The sequence below is a fragment of the Lepisosteus oculatus genome, chromosome 4 (genome assembly GCF_040954835.1).
Source record: "Lepisosteus oculatus isolate fLepOcu1 chromosome 4, fLepOcu1.hap2, whole genome shotgun sequence".
In the NCBI taxonomy this organism is placed as follows: domain Eukaryota; kingdom Metazoa; phylum Chordata; class Actinopteri; order Semionotiformes; family Lepisosteidae; genus Lepisosteus; species Lepisosteus oculatus.
Window position 1 is genome coordinate 23,954,762 of NC_090699.1, and position 20,012 is coordinate 23,974,773.

Here is a 20,012-nt window from a genome sequence, read left to right on the forward strand (position 1 = left end):
GTAATCAAGCTGGTGTTTAGAAATGTCGTATTTTACCCAACTCTCCAAACTTCTTGTTCATTGAAGTAACAGAGAAGTGGATCTCGAACCATTTTTGCGGTGCCAACTCTCAGCATGTCCTCTAAATTCTAGTAGAATACGTCATGAATGTTATCTAAAAAGATTTTCCCTATAACACTGTACATTAAAATACAGTGAAAAAGAGAACGGATGTTTCTGGTTGATTTCCAGGTTATGAATAATAATTGTTGAAAAGGTCCTTAGAATGGCTGTGTCCTCCCGTTTTGCCAATTTAACTGGCCTAACGAATCGACTAATCGGATGAATTTAACAACGCTCTTCAGGCTAAAAAAGAGTTATGTAGAGATCATACATTGTCTCAGCAGCATCTTTAAATGTCTAAGCATCCATCATTCCTAGCTAATACATTGACAGTTTGTAAAAAAAAAGACTCCCATTTGTTTTTTTACATACTTTACATCAGGTCGAAGTGCGTACTTACATATATATTTACATACAGTACTTACGTATTTGCAGAGCCAGTGCCGCAGTGGTTAGCATCGACGCTTCGCAGCGTTGGTGCCTTGGGTTCAATTCTGGACTTGGGGATCCATGTTATCTTCATGGAGTGGATATGTTCTCCTCCAGTTTGAATGGGTTTCCTCCTACAGTTCACGGACATACTGGTAGGTTAATTCGCTTCTGGAAAAACTGGCCCTTAGTATGAGTGTGTGCATGTCTGTGTCTATATGTGCCCTTTGATGGGCTGTCATCCTGTCCAGAGTGTATCCTGCCTTGTACCTGTTGCTAATGGATAAAACATTTAGAAAATGGATAGATATATTTACTGACCTATATATATATATTTGTAGACTTACATATATATAACCCAAGTCATAACTATATGGAAAAGAAAAAAAAAACACAGACCTTTCTCCTTGCCATTCTCTCTAGAGAGCTGAGACATGTGCACTGTTACATTGGAAAGGCTTGGTCTGCAGCTGAAGCACACCAGTGAGATTAAAACATGAAATGTACAGAACAAGACAAGGTCCAGCAGCACTTTTCCTCTGACAGCATACCCTCTCACACAGAACTAAAATTCCCTATAAAGTTAATGTATTTATTTTCCTTGGCTTTCCATAGGATTAAATCATTGTTTCTTGCCTCCTTTGGCTTTTCACTTTAAAACGTCATTGGCTGATGCCTGTGGAAACACCCAGGATCCTAATATCTGCAAGCAATATAATTTAGGTTTCTGATTTTTTAAATTGCATCCATAGATTTTTAATAAGTCTCAGTTATACGTTTTTTTCACTTTTTGATGTTTTTAGGAGAATTATATTTTTCATTGTCCTCATCACATTATATATATATATGCTGTGGATATTCTAGTTTAACAGAATTGCCACATTAAATGGCCTATGTCTTTTATAACACATAATTCATTGTATATTGAATATTGTATGAACATGTTTATTTGACAACAGCAAAAGGTTTTTTAGTTCTTATTTTCTTACTTTGCATTGACCAGAGAAGGGAAGGCTCCCCTCACTTTTCGATGAGCTATGGCCTACTTGGCATGTTCCCCTTGCTGGTGACAACCTTCAGCTGTTGTGTGCAGTAAGACCTACAGTAGTGTTTGTACCTAGATAGTGTCTCAACAGGTGAGACTAATCACAAGTACTGTGTTCTTGTGCCTCCTGTCTTATGAGTAACTTGTGCTGTGAATTGTTTTCTGTGGGAGGGGGGGTGGTGGAAGTTTGAATGATTTCCAAATATAAAAGTATGCATGGCCATGTAAATGCAAACTGTTCTGGATAGAGGTTGAGTTTGATCTCTGATTCAACTTCTCAAGATCTGTACCACCAGCAAGTATATAAGGGAGAGAGAGGACTTTATATCAGCAACCCCATTCATTCACCTGAATGGGTCAGAGGGCAGGACTTCATTGTGGCTTGATCTTGATTCTGCACCCAACAGCTAGCATTTTGTATCTCTAAATTATACAGCACTGAACATCTTAAGGATCTTAATGCATCTATGTTAGTAATAGCATTTTAATTTTCTCTGAATTGTGTCAACAACCACTCTGATTGGATTGAGGGGGAATGATTCACACTTCACCTGTTCTAACATCAGCTGATGTTTTATTAATTTAATGCAGACATATAAGATTGATGGGGAAAAGACTTCCTTGTAAAAATGTTACAATAATAATGACATTTTACCATTGTGTTTGACACTTTGCCATACCAAGTACAAAAACTACAAAAACATTATTTTCATTGCTTCATTTATTGTTGCTTTCAATACTTCACTATGGCTTATAATACATAATAATTTGACAATCTGTTATTAAGATATGAGAAATGATGTGCGATAGTGTACAATGTTTCTTAAACAGGGGTAAGTATTGTTATCAAAGTGTTATTGGTTATTAAACATAAGAAAAAAGCAGCAGTATTCCATAGTTCCATAGATTCATCCTCTTTATTAAGTGGATTCACATCTAGAAACCTGTCGAACAAACAAAAATCAGTGAATTTCAGTGTGTTTTAAGAAACATATGCATATCTTTAAAATATAAAGTATATTGAATTATGTTTTTGACATAATTTCTATTGATTGATCATTCACAGCTGACTGTTATACACTACAGAGACATTGATGATGGCAGTGATAAGTACTAAATACTGTATGTGAGAATGCTGACTGGTCACAGGTCATGCAGTGATTTAACCTGTGTAATGTCAAGCATGGTGTAAATAAAGAATACCAGAAAGAATACCAGAAAGGAACACATATGGTTAAGAAAACAAGACCCCTGTGTCATCGGCATGCTCACAATCAGTAAGTTATTGCATGCTGGTGTTTACAGACTGCAATTTATAACCTGGCAAGCTATATTACTGCTTAATGATCTGGGAGACACACCTTGTGGTGACTGAAGAGCTTTTCCAAGTCTTTGATGGTCTGGGCAGGAAAGTCTAGTCACTATGGAGCTTGGTTTAATCAAGTTCTGAGATCTGACTTGCTACTCTTCCTATGATGTGATATCCTATCAGTTGCTCAAGGATCAACAGCCTTCCTGCGAGACAAGAATGTTACAAGAACCTAGTGAGAGCCAGTTATGTTTTGGATGTCCTTCTCACCTAATCTGAACATCTGTGGGGTGGTGTGGGCACACGCCTGGACTCTAGGGGAGGAATTGGACAGAATCCCACCAAGACAGCATCTGAAAACTGATGCAAAGCAGGAGTCACAGATGTGACACAGATGATACACCACAGAAGATGACAATATTTTTTTCAAGATCCCCAATTTTACACAGAAATTGGCACTGAAATAAAAGAGATTGACCAGATTGGCAAATACCCAGAAATATTTATTACAATCACCCAATTTTAATGATCAATTTTATAGGTTAATTATAAAACTCTATTGTGGAACTTTGCTTCCTCTCACAGGGTGTCCTCTCTGCATATCTCAGGTAAAACCTCTCCAGAGAAGAGGCAGTGTCAGAGAAGGCAACACTCAAATATATGTAAGAATTAACCACATGCACAGCAGACCAAATGGAATAAAAAGAAAAACAAGTAGGCTTGGCATTTGCAAGCCAAGAAATAGTCCAAGATGTTTTTATTTCCTTGTCTTGTTGTAAGTGCGCTTTTAATTGAACATTTTGATTAAGTGGGGTGGGTTTGAGAACCTGGTATTTCTTAAAACTTCAGGTGGGTAGCTGCGTCAGCATGCGTAGGCTGCTGAAAAGGAACAAGTAATAGGTTTATTCCACGCTGGAAAAAAAGAAGAAAGAGAACACAACGTGACAACCTGAAGAAGGCTCCACGGCCGAAACGTTGTGTTCTCTTTCTTCTTTTTTTCAGCGTGGAATAAACCTATTGTTTCTTAAAACTTGTTTTATTTGTAGGTTAAAATCACATACAGGAACTGGGAACTGAAAATGTGTACGTTCTTTGTTTACCTGTGAGAATGGCAATGTCATTTGACAAGAACATAATTCACTTTTAGCAGTATTTCTTTCCTCAAAAGACCCATGGATTATCATGACAACCTTTAGTACATTTCAGCCAGGGTGGGATGTTTTTATTTGTTATTCAGGGTTGGTCACATCTATTTTTGGGGAATCACAGTCCAACAGGTTTTATGGGTCATCTTTAAATAATCAGTTTCTGAACACTTGGAACAAGTTTTGTTTGATTGCTGAATCTTCTCATTTTCTTCTCAAATTCGGTGGCCATTTCTGATTTAAGTGATTAAATAATTTAAGAGTAGCATATTGTATGTATACTGTATATATACTGAACAAGAGACTTGCCGAACTAGAACAGGGGCTGGTCTCTTCTTTCTATGGTATAAAAATTGTCTCAGAAATTAAGAGATTGATTTGCAGGGTCTTGAACAATCAAAATATAGAATACTGAAATATTATTTTTCCACACATTATCCCTGGTTTCTTTAATCTATGATTGCATCTTACTGGCCTGGTGATTCATATTGTATCATTGTGAATTAATTTTTTTAAAACGATGATTTTATTAAAAATGTCTTAACACTATGGTTTTTTTAAATCACCGGAAAATCGGCAATCATATAGCGTAAATATGATGTTGCTGGAAGAACATTAAAGGTGCCTTAATGTTTTGCAAATAAACCGTGAGATTCCTTTAAAAAACACACTTTATACGTATGTTGCTTTTATGAGAAAAAATATTCTACTTAAACGTGTCAGTAAATACTTGAGATTTTTCTTCTGTTGTCATGGCTGTTTAAATAACCTTCTCACAACTCTTTTGTTTGAGGGCTAATACCACAGTAATAAGCTCTGCTGATACACCATGAGAACAGGCATCTGTAGCATGGTAACAGGTTTCCTTAGTTTCACTCTTAGCTTCAGTGATTGCTGAAGCAATCTTTTCGACAAAGGTTGTTTAACATGTATCTTAATTTACTTATACTCTTTTCTATTCCTTTCTCACAATCCGACATAATAAAGGCAACCTTTAAAGTACACTTTCAGGTAATCCGTATTCATCCGCCTGTACTTCCTCAGTCATAGACACTGAGCTCAAACTAAAATACCCGGATGGAACTGTCATGGCCGCCGTCACTGAGCTGCAGGACTAGAGAGGAAAGAAAGGTAATTTCAAGTTAAGTCTTTGTTGGACGCACATCTTATGATCAATAAAGCTAAACCATACATTATTTGAGTTTCAGGGTTTTATTGATCGCCAGAGTAAATGCTTTATTTGTGCAATTTAAATGTGCAATTGCTTATTTATTTCAAGCGTGGGTGGGGGCTTCTTTTGTGATCAAATAGTGCCAAACGTCTTGTTGCAGACTGTACTATCATAGTACTCAAAAAAACATATTTTTTAGTTCAGTAAAAAAACGTAGTATTAAATACGTGCTAAAACTCGTAATGTCTTTGTTACGCCATATCGGTCAACAGTACGTAATGCGTTTTTATTACTGCGCGTGGTGATGTATCCGTCCGCGCTGGAAGTTGGAGAATGTAATAGATTTCTATTGGAAAGTCAGCAGCAGCAGTAGTAAATTGAGAAGGCCTCGATACAAAAAATCACATTATTTTTTGTGTGGAATTCAGTGTAATCTTTGTTTTCTTTTAAGTCAAGAATTTAAGGTATTTTATATTTAAGCTTTTCTGTGCTGGTTAACTTATATTTTCTATAAATACATTAGTCCAGTATCAATAACTAATAGTAAAGTTGTTTATATCCTGAATTCTGCTTTTTATTGATATGCTTGTATAATAATTCATGTTTTTGTCTCTCAAATAATAGTTATATAAACAAATGTGTGTGTGCTCATACATAATATATAAACCAGAAGGGTGGTTCCTTTGTCTTGTTGGTATCCTCATAGATGAACAAGCAGTGAAGATGTTCAGGAACTACAAACCAGTTTTTCCCTGATTGGGGCTTATCAGAGCAGATGTAACAGGGCTCATGCACTGAGCCAGTTACAGAAGTGACATCACCCCCTCTGAACTCTAGACAGTATAAAACTCTGCTGTGGAAGATGACCAGTCTTTTGGTGCAGCACAGTAATCCGCTGTTTGGAGAGTGGTGCTGTGCATCCTTGGAGCCTACGAGCAACCGGGATCGAATCCCAACAGGGGCAGGGTGTGCTGCACTAATCACACAAAGCAGCTGCGTCTGGTGTCTTTGTCCCATGAAGAGAACAGATTCATGAAAGGCATTGCTCCACCTAAACTGCAGAACATCCTTAGATTGGCATGTGTGTTAACATAAATTATCATGATAAGTCAATAATGAAATCGGTATGAGGTGCATAATTGAACGACTATATATTTACATTCCAAAAAATATACACTCATAATATATCTATTCGTTTACTTCGTGTTGGTAGGATTGTTGACTCTGGATGGCAGGATTGGAGATTCTGCCTGTTTAGGATGTGTTTTAAGATGGAGTGGTGTGTAGTTGCTTCACTGGGATTGGTTTTGAGGGAATGGGTTTAGGACAGCTCACACACGGTCAGTGGGGTTAATGCTTCATGACTGATAAGGCTTTGGAAGGATTGTGAGAGACTTTCTTTGGCATAGGGTGTGCCCCATGAATAAGTGGACAGCTGGCAGGACTTTTGCCTGTCTAAATTGGAGGCATTCTGGCCAATGAGGGCGGAATTGTTTTTTGGGGACCAAAAAATGTTTCCCACATTAATCCATTCAGTGGATAAAACAGGAATAGGAAAGTATAGGTCACTCCAAGAAAAAGGCCACACTTAGTCAGTTTTCTGTGCATTCCCTAATGCCTCAAATGTCACCAGAAGCAAGGGAGAGGACCACTGGCATGCTGCAGGCAGGCATGTCATGTGCCAGCGTTGCCAGACACTATGGAGTAAGCCGCTCCACTGTGTCCCAACTGCAGAGACGGGTTCAGCAGACCAGCAGGACAGATGACCGTCCAAGATCTGGTCGCCCTCGAGTGACCACACCAGAGCAGGACCGAAACATCAAAGATTGTTTCAGATTTGCCACCTGTACCGAATCTGCGGGCAGACACAATGCCCGCATCAGTGACACGACAGTGAGGCTCCAGGCTGCTGGCCTTAGAGCAAGGCAACCTGTCGGAGGCCCTCTACTCACACCTCCTAGACGTCACACCCGACTGGCTTGGGCCAGACAGAGGCTGTGATGGACTCGTCAGCAGTGGCATCAGGTCCTCTTCGCGGATGAGTCACTCTTCAGCCTGTTCCACGCAGATGGGAGGACCAGAGTGTGGAGGAGGAGGTGTTGCGTTTCTTTTTTACATCAGTATACAGTATATCCATACATTTTGGAGATACATTTCTACAAATATAAAAAATAGTACTAAGCTCAGAATAATTACAATAATAGATATGTAAGCCTTTATAACCTTTTTAGCTGTGGGCAATGTATTTTTGTTATTCTCCAATGATTCGAGCTGACATGATTTGTGTGCCGACAGGCTTATTTGGCATGCATGCTATTGACTCGTAGTAACAGGACTGCACACAGGGCCCTTGTCTCTTCATTGTAATTTCAGTGTTCCACTCCTTTATTTCTGTTGTTGGATACTAAGCATTTTCTTCCCACCCTACGTTTTAAAGACAAATTTATGCCTACATTTGATCTGGCATCAGGGCAGGCTGAAAGCTTTTTTTTTGTCAGTAGTTATTCAGATAAAGGTTTAGGTTCTGTGAAACAAATCTACACCATGTAATTTGTACAGTTTAAATTCCAGATTAAATACTTAAATCTTTCAGGACACTTTGGCAAATGTGCTGAAAGTGAAAATTAATGTAAAGTTGTGAAGTGCTTGTAAATAGCTGATGAATTGACATTGCCAAAGCAACATTGAAATCATATTCAAATGTGTATTTTACTGTAACGTATGCATAAAAAACTAAATTTAGGCAGAGATAAATATTTATTTTCCATTTGATGGAGCGTTATTGACTTATAGATGTCTGACCTTCATAATTTAAGAGCATTTGGTCAAGAATTTTAAGTGCTGTTTCCAGTATATATACATATACAGTATACATACACAATGATTTTGAGAAGGGTAACTCAAGAAGGAAAAATATTTTTTTTATAATTGGAGCAGAGTGTTTTTTGTATTGTGACAAACTCATAAATACAGTAAACAATGAGCAGGGTTAATACAGTGGGGGTATGTCCTTACCTAATGCTAGGACTGCTTGAACATCATGCTCTGTGCAGGATCAGCAGTACTGGTTTGGGGACAGTAGCCCGTTGCTGGCTTGGAGTCCTTGCTGATTTCTGGGGTGTGTGTTGACAGGGAACAGTCTATTGCAGGTGCTCACTTTAAGTATGTGCCCAGGCTGTAGCTCACTCTCTGCCTCTTCATCTTTGTGTTATCCAAGACGTGGTTGGAGATGGTAATCTTTCTCTTTAGAAAGTCTGGGACGTATATATTCCCTCACATTTTTTTTTCCTGCTCAGGTTGACTTAACCTGAGTGGCACAAAAAAGCTGTAGTGCAGGATGTCCAGGGGTTCCCATGTGAGAACTCGGCGATCGACTGAAAAGACCAAAGGCAAGGCCCACCAGCATAATGGTATAATGACATGTATTGCTATTGCTGATTTTGTGAAAGTTAAACTAAAGGAATTACCTACAATATGTAGTTTTAAGAGACGTTTTCAAGTACTACCTATTGAGTTGACCGATAATTAATTGCAAAATTTTTATTTAATGACTCCCATGAAGGCCTGTTTGTTTTGCCCCATTATCTGAATTTTTGATTGATTGTTTGCTGTTCAGTAATATCATTAATTATGCGTGAACCGCACCTCCCCAATGACTGGCACTAGCAAGAAGTATGCCGCCCTGAGAGGTTTCTTGTGGTTTCTAAGAAGAGCACCAGCTGTGATCACTCAGAGACACACTCCACATCCCACATTGTGTCACGCAGACCACATTATTACCTTCTTGGCATATAGTTGTGAAGTCATTTGCGTACTGTTAAAGATTATGTTAAATGTTAATGTTAAAGATTTCGAGTGAAGCTTTCCACTTTTCGCTTGTAGTGGGTAGAGGGTCTATGATTATTATTCTTCATTTTGTAACAGACATTTCTAACAGTGAAATAGCAGTAATAACAAAAAGAAACTTCAGATTTTCTCCCATTTGTTTTAAGGTATAGCATAAAATATAGAGTTGCCACACAGCCTGTTTTAGTCATTGGGCAAATGCTCTTTCTCAAGTCTTTATTTCAAGGTAAGCTTATTATTTAGTCAAGTTTTAGACACAGCAAAGTCATCAGTTGAGCTTTTAAGCAGTGTCAATATTTTTTGCCTCACTTCGCTATTCATTTACAAATTTGTTTATTGGAATATTTTGTTCTTTTTTCTTTTTATATACTATACATTTTTGTAGTTGATGGAAAAACTAGATTTTTGAGTTGTTATCCTTGCATTGTAGTAAAATGACTCTGCAGTCAGGGGTGAGAGGGTGGGCAGGCAGTGGTGCACTTTCTTTGAATTGTTTGCTTTCCCTAACATTGCACATGAGACTTCAGGAATAGCTGCCCCACCCAAAAGATTATTTGAGCAGCGACCCCACCTTCCTGTCAGGCTCTGTACCACCAGCAACTGGACACTGGCACTTCTACTGTGCTGAGTACTATAGGCCTTTCTGTTCTGTACCTGTCTTTATGGCTAATTTCTTGTTAGCAGCTTGCTGAGCATAATCATGTGCTTATTGTGTGACTCAACTGGCCTGTTTGAATTGTGTGTGTGTTTGGGGGTTATTTGTCTTTTAAAGTTTAGGGTATCTAACTACACTTTCAGGAATAAGAAGATGTGGATATACAGTGACATTCTTGAGAACGCAAGAAAGGCCAAGAGAGAAAATGAAAGAAATGTTGCAAAGGAACTGAAATAATTAATACAATTTTAAGTGCTACAACACCAACAATTTTATCGAGGACGAAGTAAAATATATCTCGGATAAATGTGTTAAACTTCTAGAGAGTGAAAGGCAAATTTCTTACGCATTGAACTAATATTTCACTCGGGGATTCTCTAAGGAAGAAGTCAACAGCATTCTTCAGGCAGAGGAAGCTCAACTTGTAGATCAGGATGGAAGAGACAGGAGAGTTTCAGGTACTAAAAGCACTCAAGTCCCCTGTCCAGTTGTACTGAAGGAGGTGAGATGTTCTTCAGATGCCGCAGACGCAACTCTTCCAACAGTAACTGAGAAAGGAGCAGTACCCAGGGATGAGAGAATGAGTAATAAGCTACAAATCCATCAAAATTGGTGAGAAAACAATTAACTAATTATAGATCAATAGGTCTGACAGCTATGGCATGTTAAGTTATGGAAATCATTATTAGAACTAAACTAGAGGATCACTTATATGAAAATAATATCCTAGAAAATAGCCAACGCAGATTTAGAAAAGTTAGATCTTGCCTAACCAGACAATTTGTTAGAGCTTTTTGGTGTGTTTAGATTTTCAGAAGGTCTTAGATCAAGTAAAGGCAGTATGCATTCATGGAAACACATGTCTTTGGATTGGGAATTGGGGAATTAATTATGAAAAATAAGAAAGAAAGGTTACTGATTGAGAATTAATATTTTGGAGTGATATGATTTGTTGGATACCACAGTGTTTTACAGTAAGACCACTGCTAATTAATTGATATTAATTGTCTATGTTCTGGTATAGTTAAAAACTAGTCAAGTTTGCAAATAATGCCTAATTAAGAGGATCAGCAAATACTGTTGAAACAGCAAATGAATTAAGAAAAAATAGAAAATGACTATGTAAACACTGGCAGATGGGGTTTAAGTTAGACAAATTCAGGGTTCAGCATGCCGGTAGTACAAATAAACTGTAAATACAAAATGGGAAATGCTGAGGTAGAAGAGGCTATATATTCTAAAGAGTTGTCTGTTTCCGTTGACAAATAATTTACATCCTTGAGACAATGGGGAATCTATTAAAAAGGTAAATAAAATAATATAAATATAACTAAAAGCATAGACTGTAAATCAAGTGATGTTATCTTAAATTAAAAAAAAACTTCATATTCAAGTTTATTGTCATTATACTCATACACAGGTATATGGTATAACGAAATGCTATTTAGCTAGCTCTCAGACGGTAAGCAGTACAAAAAACAACAACAATACAATTGTATAAGAATAAGACAGAGACAACAGGCAATGTGCAAAACAACAACAGGTAACAGGTAGTATACAAAACAACATCAGTTGTGCAAAATCATACATCACCAGAATGAAATGAAGGATAGAAAACTATGGGGAGTGAATTCTTGATGTGGGGTAGAGGTAGATTTCAATGTGTGATTAGGTTTTGATAAAGAGCGAAGGCACTGTAAGGGTTCAGGTCATAGGTAACAGAGGCTGGGAGTTTAATAGTTTGATAGTGCAGGGGTAAAAACTGTCTCCGAGTCTGGTAATCTGGGCCAAATGCTCCGGTACCATTTTCCAGATGGTAGAGGGTCAAACAGTCTGTAGCTGGGGTGTGTGGGGTCTTTAATGATGCTTAGAGCTTTCTTTAAGTACAATCTGTCATAAATGTCTAGGATGGATGGGAGAGCAACCACAGTGATGGACTGGGCAGTTTTCACCACCCGCTGTAGGGCTTTGCAATTAGCAGCTGCCATGCCACACTGTGATGCAACCTGTCAGTATGCTTTCTGTAGTGCATCTGTAAAAGTTAGTGAGGATCTGGGGAGATTTCTTAGCCTGCTTCAACCATCTTAGGAAGTACAGCTCCTTGGTTTTGCTGACGTTGAGGGTGAGGTTGTTGTCTTCACACCACGTTGTAAGGAGATTGACCTCCTCCCTGTAGGCCCTCTCATCATTGTCTGTGATCAGACCTACAACTGTGGTGTCATCGGCAATCTTGATGATGGAGTTGGTGTTATATTTGGCCTTACAGTTGTGGGTGTAGAGGGAGTAAAGCATTGGACTAAGCACACAACCCTGGGGAACCCCAGTGTTCAGAGTTAGTGTGCTGGAGGTGTGGTTTCCAAGCCTGACAGCCTGGGGTCTGCCTGTCAGGAAGTCCAGAATCCAGTTGCAGAGGGTGGTGTCAAGACCCAGTGCACTGAGTTTCTTGACTAGTTTCTCTGGAATGATGGTGTTTAAAGCTGAGCTGAAGTCAATGAATAGTAGTGTTGTGTATGTGTTCTTTTTATCCAGATGGGATAGGGCAGTGTGTATGGCAATGGAGAAACAGACACTAGTATAGCCTTATGTGGAATGTTGTGTACAAATTTGGTCACTGTAATTTAGAAAAGGTAGTGATGTCCTGGGATCAGTCTAGAGAAAAGGAAAAAGATTCATTCCAGAGCTTAAGGGAGTGTTCTATATTGACAGGCTGAAAAACTAAGCCTTTTTAGGCTTGAACAGCAATGGTAATGAGAGAACCTGATGCAAGTATTCCAAATCTTCAAAGGTAATGATGAAAGCCAACTCAATAGATTTCTTCAGAATACATTGTGAAACACAGCCGGAGAAAGTGGAAACTATGTAAAAGTGCATCTAAAACTGAGAACAGGAGTCACCTCTACCTAGAGGGTTAAGGGAATATGGACCAAGCTACCCAGTCATGTTGTTAAGGGCAATAACGTCTTTCAAGAAACTGATTCTTTCAAGAAACAGGGCTAGATGGCCCTCTCATTTTGTAACTGTTATTAGGAGACTTAGTTATATTTTTTTTTCTTAACCAAATAACAATTATATTCTACAAAAAAATAATGACAACAACAAATGTATACATTAGGATCATTGGACCATTTCTCAGTTTGAGTTTTTATTATAGTTTTCCTGCTTTATGCCATTAGAAATGTGTTAAATACTTATCAGAGCATAAAACACGCTTTTCTAGAAACCAAATAGATATAAAAATCTTAATATTTGTTTTATTTGTGAGTTCTTTCAGGATTGTGCATGAATGTAACCAAGTAGATGGATTGCATAACTACCCAAACGTAGTTACTGTTTTTAACTTTTCAGTTTGTTTTGAGATGAATCTGTCTATTAATGTTTATTGCTGAATTCTTAAATTTTTGTTCATGATTGTGCCTTGCTTGCAATGCCATGTAAGTAATAGTGCTTACCTTTTGTTACAGACATTGGTGATTTAAACCATGGAGCCAGGCCACAAAACACCAGATGACCCACCAGAAAGCGTAGAAAATGGAAAGAGGGATGAGAAGAAATGGGATATTTCTCAGCTACAGCCATCGGCATTTCCTACTAATGTGCAAAGAATGGAATTTGGTTTAAAAGATCTCTCAGTTGTACTTCCAGTGACGCATAATCTTCACCAGTATGTTTCACAACAAATTCGAGAGACACTTGCGAAACCAAAAATGCAGACAGCAAGGAAGTCTTTCAAGAAGAAGCCTTTTAAAGAGAGCCAAGGGACAGAAAGCTCCGGTACATGCTATCAGTTCAGGCAGAGCCCACAAGATGGGGTAAAAATTTCTGGGAAAATACTCAGGTTCAGCTGTTCCGAATGCAAGGGTGAAGCTGCATTCAGTCCTAATGACTTGTTGAAGCATTTTCAGGTAGCTCACCAAGGATGCCTACCAACATATCCTTGTGACATGTGCAATTTTACAGCTAATGATTTTCCTGTCCTTCAGCAGCATCGGTTAGGCCATCGGGATACATATGTTAAGTGTGAAATATGTAATGACAATGTACAGTACAGCCTCCTACAGCTTACTAGACACTTCAGTTCATATCATAGCTCAAATGGCCATTACCGTTGTGAAAAGTGCAAGTTCTCCACAAAAGATGTGGGAACGTTTGTGCAACATATACATCGACATAGTGAGGTTCAGTACAAATGTGGCAAATGCCAACATGTGAGTTACACAAAAGGGGAGTTTCAGAGACATCTGCTGGTTCACACCGGCACATTTCCTTTCCAATGTCAATTCTGTGACTACGGGGCAACGCGGAAGGATTATGTTTTAAAGCACATGAATGCTGTGCACAGCGATGAGATTGAAAGAAAATGTAAATTGAAGGACAAAGAAGATGGTGCTAAAACCTTAGCGGATGCAAAATCTGGGTTAAAGCTTTTGTTGAAGAGGAATACAGCTGGAGTTGCAAGGGACGCCCAGTGGAGGACTGCCGGATTCCATGCTTTGTCTGGAGGAGGTTTGCTGGATGAATATGGAAGATTGGCAAATCCAGAAAAGACTTTGGAAGAGACCCAGCAGTTTTTAGAGAGAACTGTAGCCTCTGAGAAAGACTGTATTCAGTGGGCTAAGGCTCGAAAGAGTGAACAGCAATACTTGTCACCATCAACACCTGCTGTATTGAAGCCCAAGATGGAAAGCTGTTTAGGTTCTAATTCAGGATTCCTAAAAACTGGTGGTAGTGGATCCTCTGTGCTCATGGTAAAAAATAAAATTTCTATTCCTCCTAATTGCACTACTAAATTCATGGGGTTCAAGATGGTGGATGGCAAAAGACATTTGGTTCTCAAAGTAATACCTGCTGCTAAGTTAGGTTCTTCTCCACAAACTGTTGCACCGTCTGTTGAAAAAGATGCGAAAGGCCGTGGTCCAGAGAAAGGAATGAATGGTCCCATCTGTGTAGAAGATGTAGCATTACAATGTAGTAGCCTGCCAGTGTCCTCTCATTCATCTTTATCACAGAGCACATTACCTGCCTGCTCAGACTCTCAATCAAGTATTAACAAAGGCAGTTCTGTTGTTAAAGAATTGATTCAAGCTGAGAACCAGGAAAGCAGTAGCACGTCACACACAGTTGTTAATGATGGACATCCAATTAGTGATGATGAGCAAAAGCCCAGTTCCAGTGCTTCCCCAACAACATGCAAAGTCTTCCACACTACAAGTCAGAAAGCACAAATCGCACATCCCTCCAAAGCAGAAATGGATCAGCAGAGCGAACACACTTCCTTGGTTGAATTTGCTTCCAATAAAACGAGCCCAGAAATGGACAAAGAAAGTTTAAGCTCAAAAGAGACTCTGCTAGAGAGTATTGTAGTGGACAATGAAAATAACTCCGACTTAAATTCTTCACGTCAAGAAGTTTTTAGCTTTCATAATTACTCGAAGGACAGGGCTTCGAGTGAGTCCTCCGATACTGTAAAAGAGAGTGGTGATCAGGAAGCTTCACAGCTCATGACAGATGTGTGTGTGAAGGATAGTTTTCAGAGTCAGTGCGCGAAGGATTTGACTGGTACTAGCTTGACTTTAGCAGATGTACTTTCACCCCACTCACAGGACTGTAAAGTAGATGAGGAAATGGGGGAGATAACTGCAGATCAACTCTCCAGTCAGGGTGTGATGGAAAAAGTCCCAGACAGTGAAATTGAAGTTGATGAATGCATTGCTACTGTTGAAGAGGATTCTGCTGAGCCCTCTGATGTTTTGGAGGAGCCCGAGGATTCTCTTTTCATGCCCAAAATCACATCGGTTTTTTCATTGCAGAGTGAGGAAAACGGTCCTCAGCTGGATGTTAATCAGCTTCTTGAGAAAGTGCTGGAAACAGAAAATAAAAAAGCATCTATCCTTTCCGCACAGGAAAAAAAGGAGTTAAAAGTTGCTGCAGGGGAGAGTACCGTTGGAAATCCATGCAGTGCCACTGCCTTGGGACGGATACTTGAAGAGCATTCTGATGCAATTATAAGTCAGCAGCTGGAAAAAGAGAGGATTTCCTCTGCTAATCAAGATCCTGTTAAGAATTCTGCTGCAACTCTGAGGATTCTTCAACCTATTAATGTCACAGAGGGTAAGAAGCAAGTTTTTCTTAAGCCTTGTCAAAATGGGTTTGCTCTACCCATTCAGGTTGGAAGCAATCAAGGATTTCAATTAATTACAGGGTCTTCACATCCTCAAATAAATGTGTCGTACCTAAATACTGGAAAGGAAAGACCTAAAAAACCACCGGGACTGACCTTTACTTTGAATAATGGCAGAATAGGCACAACTGCACAGATTGTAGGTGATAAGAAGGTAAGTGGTGGTGCGGGAAATGGGGAAGAAAGTGCAGTACTTTGCTGTGGCTCCAGCACAGGTCATTATATTGTCAACAACATGCCTCTGAAAGGATCCCTGATCTTATCAAACTCAGTTCAGTCTCTTTCTGGAGAACGGACTTCAAATTTGCCGACATGTTTCTTAGTCCAGAGACAGCTGCCCATGGTAACGAGCACTTCGTGCCAAAGTGGTGTTACTGTCAGTCATAATATTCAAGGTCAACCACAACGCCCTGTTTTAGCTGTGCCGATAAATTCTCCAGAGAAACCTGCTGTTGTACAAGCTGGACGACAAGCGTTTTTACTGAAATGTGTGACTCCAGTCAAACAAGGGACATTGCTGAACAGTCAAATTGAAGCAAAAGTTTTGAATCAGAACTGTACATCAAATGAAAGTGGAGGTAACAAAGTTTTACTAAAGATTGTTAGAAATGCGTCTGGTAGCAGTTTTCCATCCAGCACTGGTGAACTGAATGGAATACAAACACTTGCTATGACAAACCAACCTGTATACCTGACTACTGGTGCTTTACAGTCCTCTTGTATTTCGAGGTCATCAAACCAATCAATTGTGAATGTCTCCACAGGCTATAAGACATCAGGACCTTCACAAGACTCCAGCAATGAACCACTCACAGTTTCACAGTTGTTGAATTGCTCATCTCCTGCTGCTGTGCAAGGTAAATCGAAGGAGAAGGAGTCTGGTGTTAACAGTCATGGCAAAATCAAGAGAGTGTGTCTGCCATCACCAAAGCAGAACCACTTGGCCATCAGAAAAAAAAGGCAAAGAGGGCTTTTACTTGAGGAGTCTTCGGGACCCTCACCAAAAGCTAAGAAACCACTCAGCAAAAAATGGAAAGAAACAGAGAAAGGTCCAGCAGATGCTCATGAACTATGTGCAACACCGGTGCCTAAGGACGTTGAGAGAACACTGAGGCTTTCACCTTTCAGTGCTACACAGCGTATCAAATGCCCACGAAGAAACCAACCTGTTGTAGTACTTAATCACCCAGACGCAGATGTGCCCGAAGTGGTTAATGTCATGAAAACAATTAACAAGTTTAAAGGACATGTACTAAAGGTAGCATTATCCCAAAGAACAATTGATGCCCTCTCCGAATTGAACTGTGACCCTTTAAACGAAAATCCTTCACTTAATATTCATGCAACTCGTAGCCGGAGAGCTAAGCCAGTTAGCCCAGTGAAAGAGAGGTATATTCTGAAGCTGAGGTTGAAAAAGACGAGCAGGAATAAATATAAGGTTGTGAAGTCTACCTCTGACAGCACTGAAAAACCAACGTTTAGCTGCTGGTTTTGTGGTCGAATTTTTGACAACCAGGAAGAGTGGATAGGCCATGGGCAGAGGCATCTGATGGAAGCTACAAGAGATTGGAATAAGTTGTTCTAAACCTCCAAGTGCAGCAGCAGCGCCCGTGAAGACCTAGGCTGTTGTATGTTTACTCAGTCCCGTCATGTGCCTTTAATCCATTGGACTTTTTCCTGGAGGCACTGGAAGAGCCATTGTGTAAACAAAAATATACAGTGTATATTTTGTTATAAAGTTGAAATTTCTTACCAGTTTCACAAAGAAAGTGTACGATTTGTTATACTTAAACAGTAACATTTGTCTTGCTCCTGTATAATTTATGGGGAAATATGGTTTTCCAAAATGTCCTTTTTTTAAGATCTCTTTAAAAGTGAGATTTAACAGGTGTGTCTCGTTGGTGCAACTTTAAACCAAATTTATAGAGGTTTAACCTTTTTATTTTTATTTAAATTATTCAGTGGAAATGTGAATAAGCCAGGATGTGCATATGGTCTTGTATTTGTATATAGGTGAAGAATAATGCTACCCACATGAACATGATTGAAGGGGTGCGTGTTCATTTGACAATACTTGATAATTGGTGATCTTTACATACACCAATGCAGAGATAACTCAGGTGATTCCAGCTTATTTGTATAAAAAACAAAAGCATTTATGAACTGAAGTACATACACAATTTTCTGTAATTTACATAAAAAATTACAAGCCGTCAGCATTTTATAACTTTTGTTTCAGGGAAAACTGATATTTTGTTAGGAATTCTGCATCATGTTCATTTACTTTTTTTTCATTACTGTACATTACAAACACGCAAGGTCAACCCGTGCAAAAAATATTTTTATATATATTTCTCAGTACCAAAAATGCTCTGCTCTGTAAATATGTAATTTGTTGGAAACATTTACACTAGCTTTCTGGCATATTGTCAGGAGTCCATTCTCATTATAAGAAGATAGTTTCATTTACGGGTATCTAAAATGTTGATATTTTCTCCTTAACCTCATATAGCATATGTCCTGTGTATGTGTAAAAATGTTCCTATGGAAAGTATTTGCAAAAACTGTTACAATTGGTTTATATAGTGTACATATTTAGTCCCAGTTTATTTCTTTCTGTATTTCAGTTACATTTTTTTTAACAGCCATTCTTGGTTCTGCAGTGGTAGAGGCAGTTTCAGTACTTTATCCAGTCACTATTGGTGCTTCTTTCAAGCCTCTGAAAGCTCCACTATCTCTCCCAAGACCACTAAAGACGTCATTCATACTGCTTCCTGAAATGGACTTTTACTGAAAACTTTGAAACTGCCGCTAAGGATGAATTTGGCAGTGGTAGGACATTAAAATGGACAGCAGTAAAGAAAAGCTGAAACAAAGGTGCGTCTTAAAGAGCATAGACAAGAGTTGTATAATTTGTATTTTAATCAATAAAATTTTAGTTTTAACGTGTGTAATTATGCATCACGTTCAGTGTTGTGATGAAAAACACCAATATTTTGACAAGACTTGAAAAATCCAAGTAAAGCTGAGCTAATTATTAACATGTAGCTAATTGGTGGTCAGCAAAAAATAAAGAAAAATAGCCCAGTGGGGCAATGAGGGATTTTTGGGGAAAAAACTATTGTGCCTAGATAAGTGCTCCTCACTTTCCCATTACTGAGGAATGGGGATCTGTGTAATTTGAAAACATTTCTTGTGTAACACTGGGTTTTATTTTTCTGACTATTTTAATGGCTGCAAGTAATTCCCTATACTATTCAAATAATGAAAAAAGTAACAAAAAATAATGTAATAGTTAACTCTTGTATATGTATGCTGTATCATGAATTAATTTCAAATATTGTGTGTTGTGTACACCTGTATTCAGTAGAGGCTGGTGTGTCTATGCAGGTGCTTAACAAGGAATATTGATATTAATCTCCACACACTGGATCCTGTAAAATAAAAAAAAGGTAGAGGATATTTACATGGCATTATTTGGATATAGTCCATAGGACCACAGGTTTCTTTCCAGTCGAGTTCTGACATGATGCTGAATGGATGTGCAGGTTGCATTGCTTTCACTCGGTGTCCCGGCATTGACTGCCTCTTTTTTAACAATGTGGACCCCATCATAATCACTTCTGACTCCTTATGCAGACCAGCACTGAATCGCCAAGTACACTTTCTACTTCGCTTATCTTACAAATCTTATTTTTGATTCAGACTCTTACAAACCGGAGAATTTTTCCATTGTTAATAGCTATCTAATGGGGCAGGGAGAATAGTTCAATATATTTTTGTACTCTTAAAAAGTGCCTGAAATGTGTTGTTACAGGTTAACACTACATTGTACTGTAAAACCCCATGCTTTCTTGTTATATGTAGGAAGATATTTGTAATAAATGTAAATACTTTGAAAAGTCAGCCTTGTGCATTTTGTAATGTTTGTATACAGTGCATTGGAAATTCTGAGAAAACAATCAAAGAGAATCACTGCACATTTAAAGACTGCAGATAAAACATAATGGAGTAACAGGCAAGCAATTTTAAATCAACTCTAATTAAAACAGTGGAATGGAAATTAACCTTTAAAAAGTCTATTTAGACCATTTTCAGATGCAGTATTGTGTACAAAAATGATGTACACATT

General features: G+C 38.5%; 1 protein-coding gene across 2 annotated transcripts; it reads left to right on the forward strand.

The window, feature by feature from the left end:
* Positions 1-5,063: 5,063 nt before the first annotated feature.
* On the forward strand, positions 5,064-19,786 carry LOC102690470 (zinc finger protein 518A). Of its 2 annotated transcripts, XM_015346700.2 has the most exons (3): positions 5,064-5,161; positions 13,164-15,810; positions 16,645-19,786. In XM_015346700.2, exons 2-3 carry the CDS (start codon positions 13,182-13,184, stop codon positions 17,463-17,465), a joined length of 3,450 nt encoding a protein of 1,149 aa, XP_015202186.2. In that variant the 5' UTR covers positions 5,064-5,161; positions 13,164-13,181; the 3' UTR covers positions 17,466-19,786. The 2 variants fall into 2 exon arrangements, with proteins under 2 accessions (XP_015202186.2, XP_015202181.2); XM_015346695.2 differs by having other exon boundaries at positions 13,164-19,786.
* The last annotated feature ends 226 nt before the right edge of the window (positions 19,787-20,012 follow it).

What these genes read in the sequence shown, in the direction of transcription:
- LOC102690470 (XM_015346695.2), top strand. Translation starts at nt 13,182, where the DNA reads ATGGAGCCAGGCCACAAAACACCAGATGACCCACCAGAAAGCGTAGAA.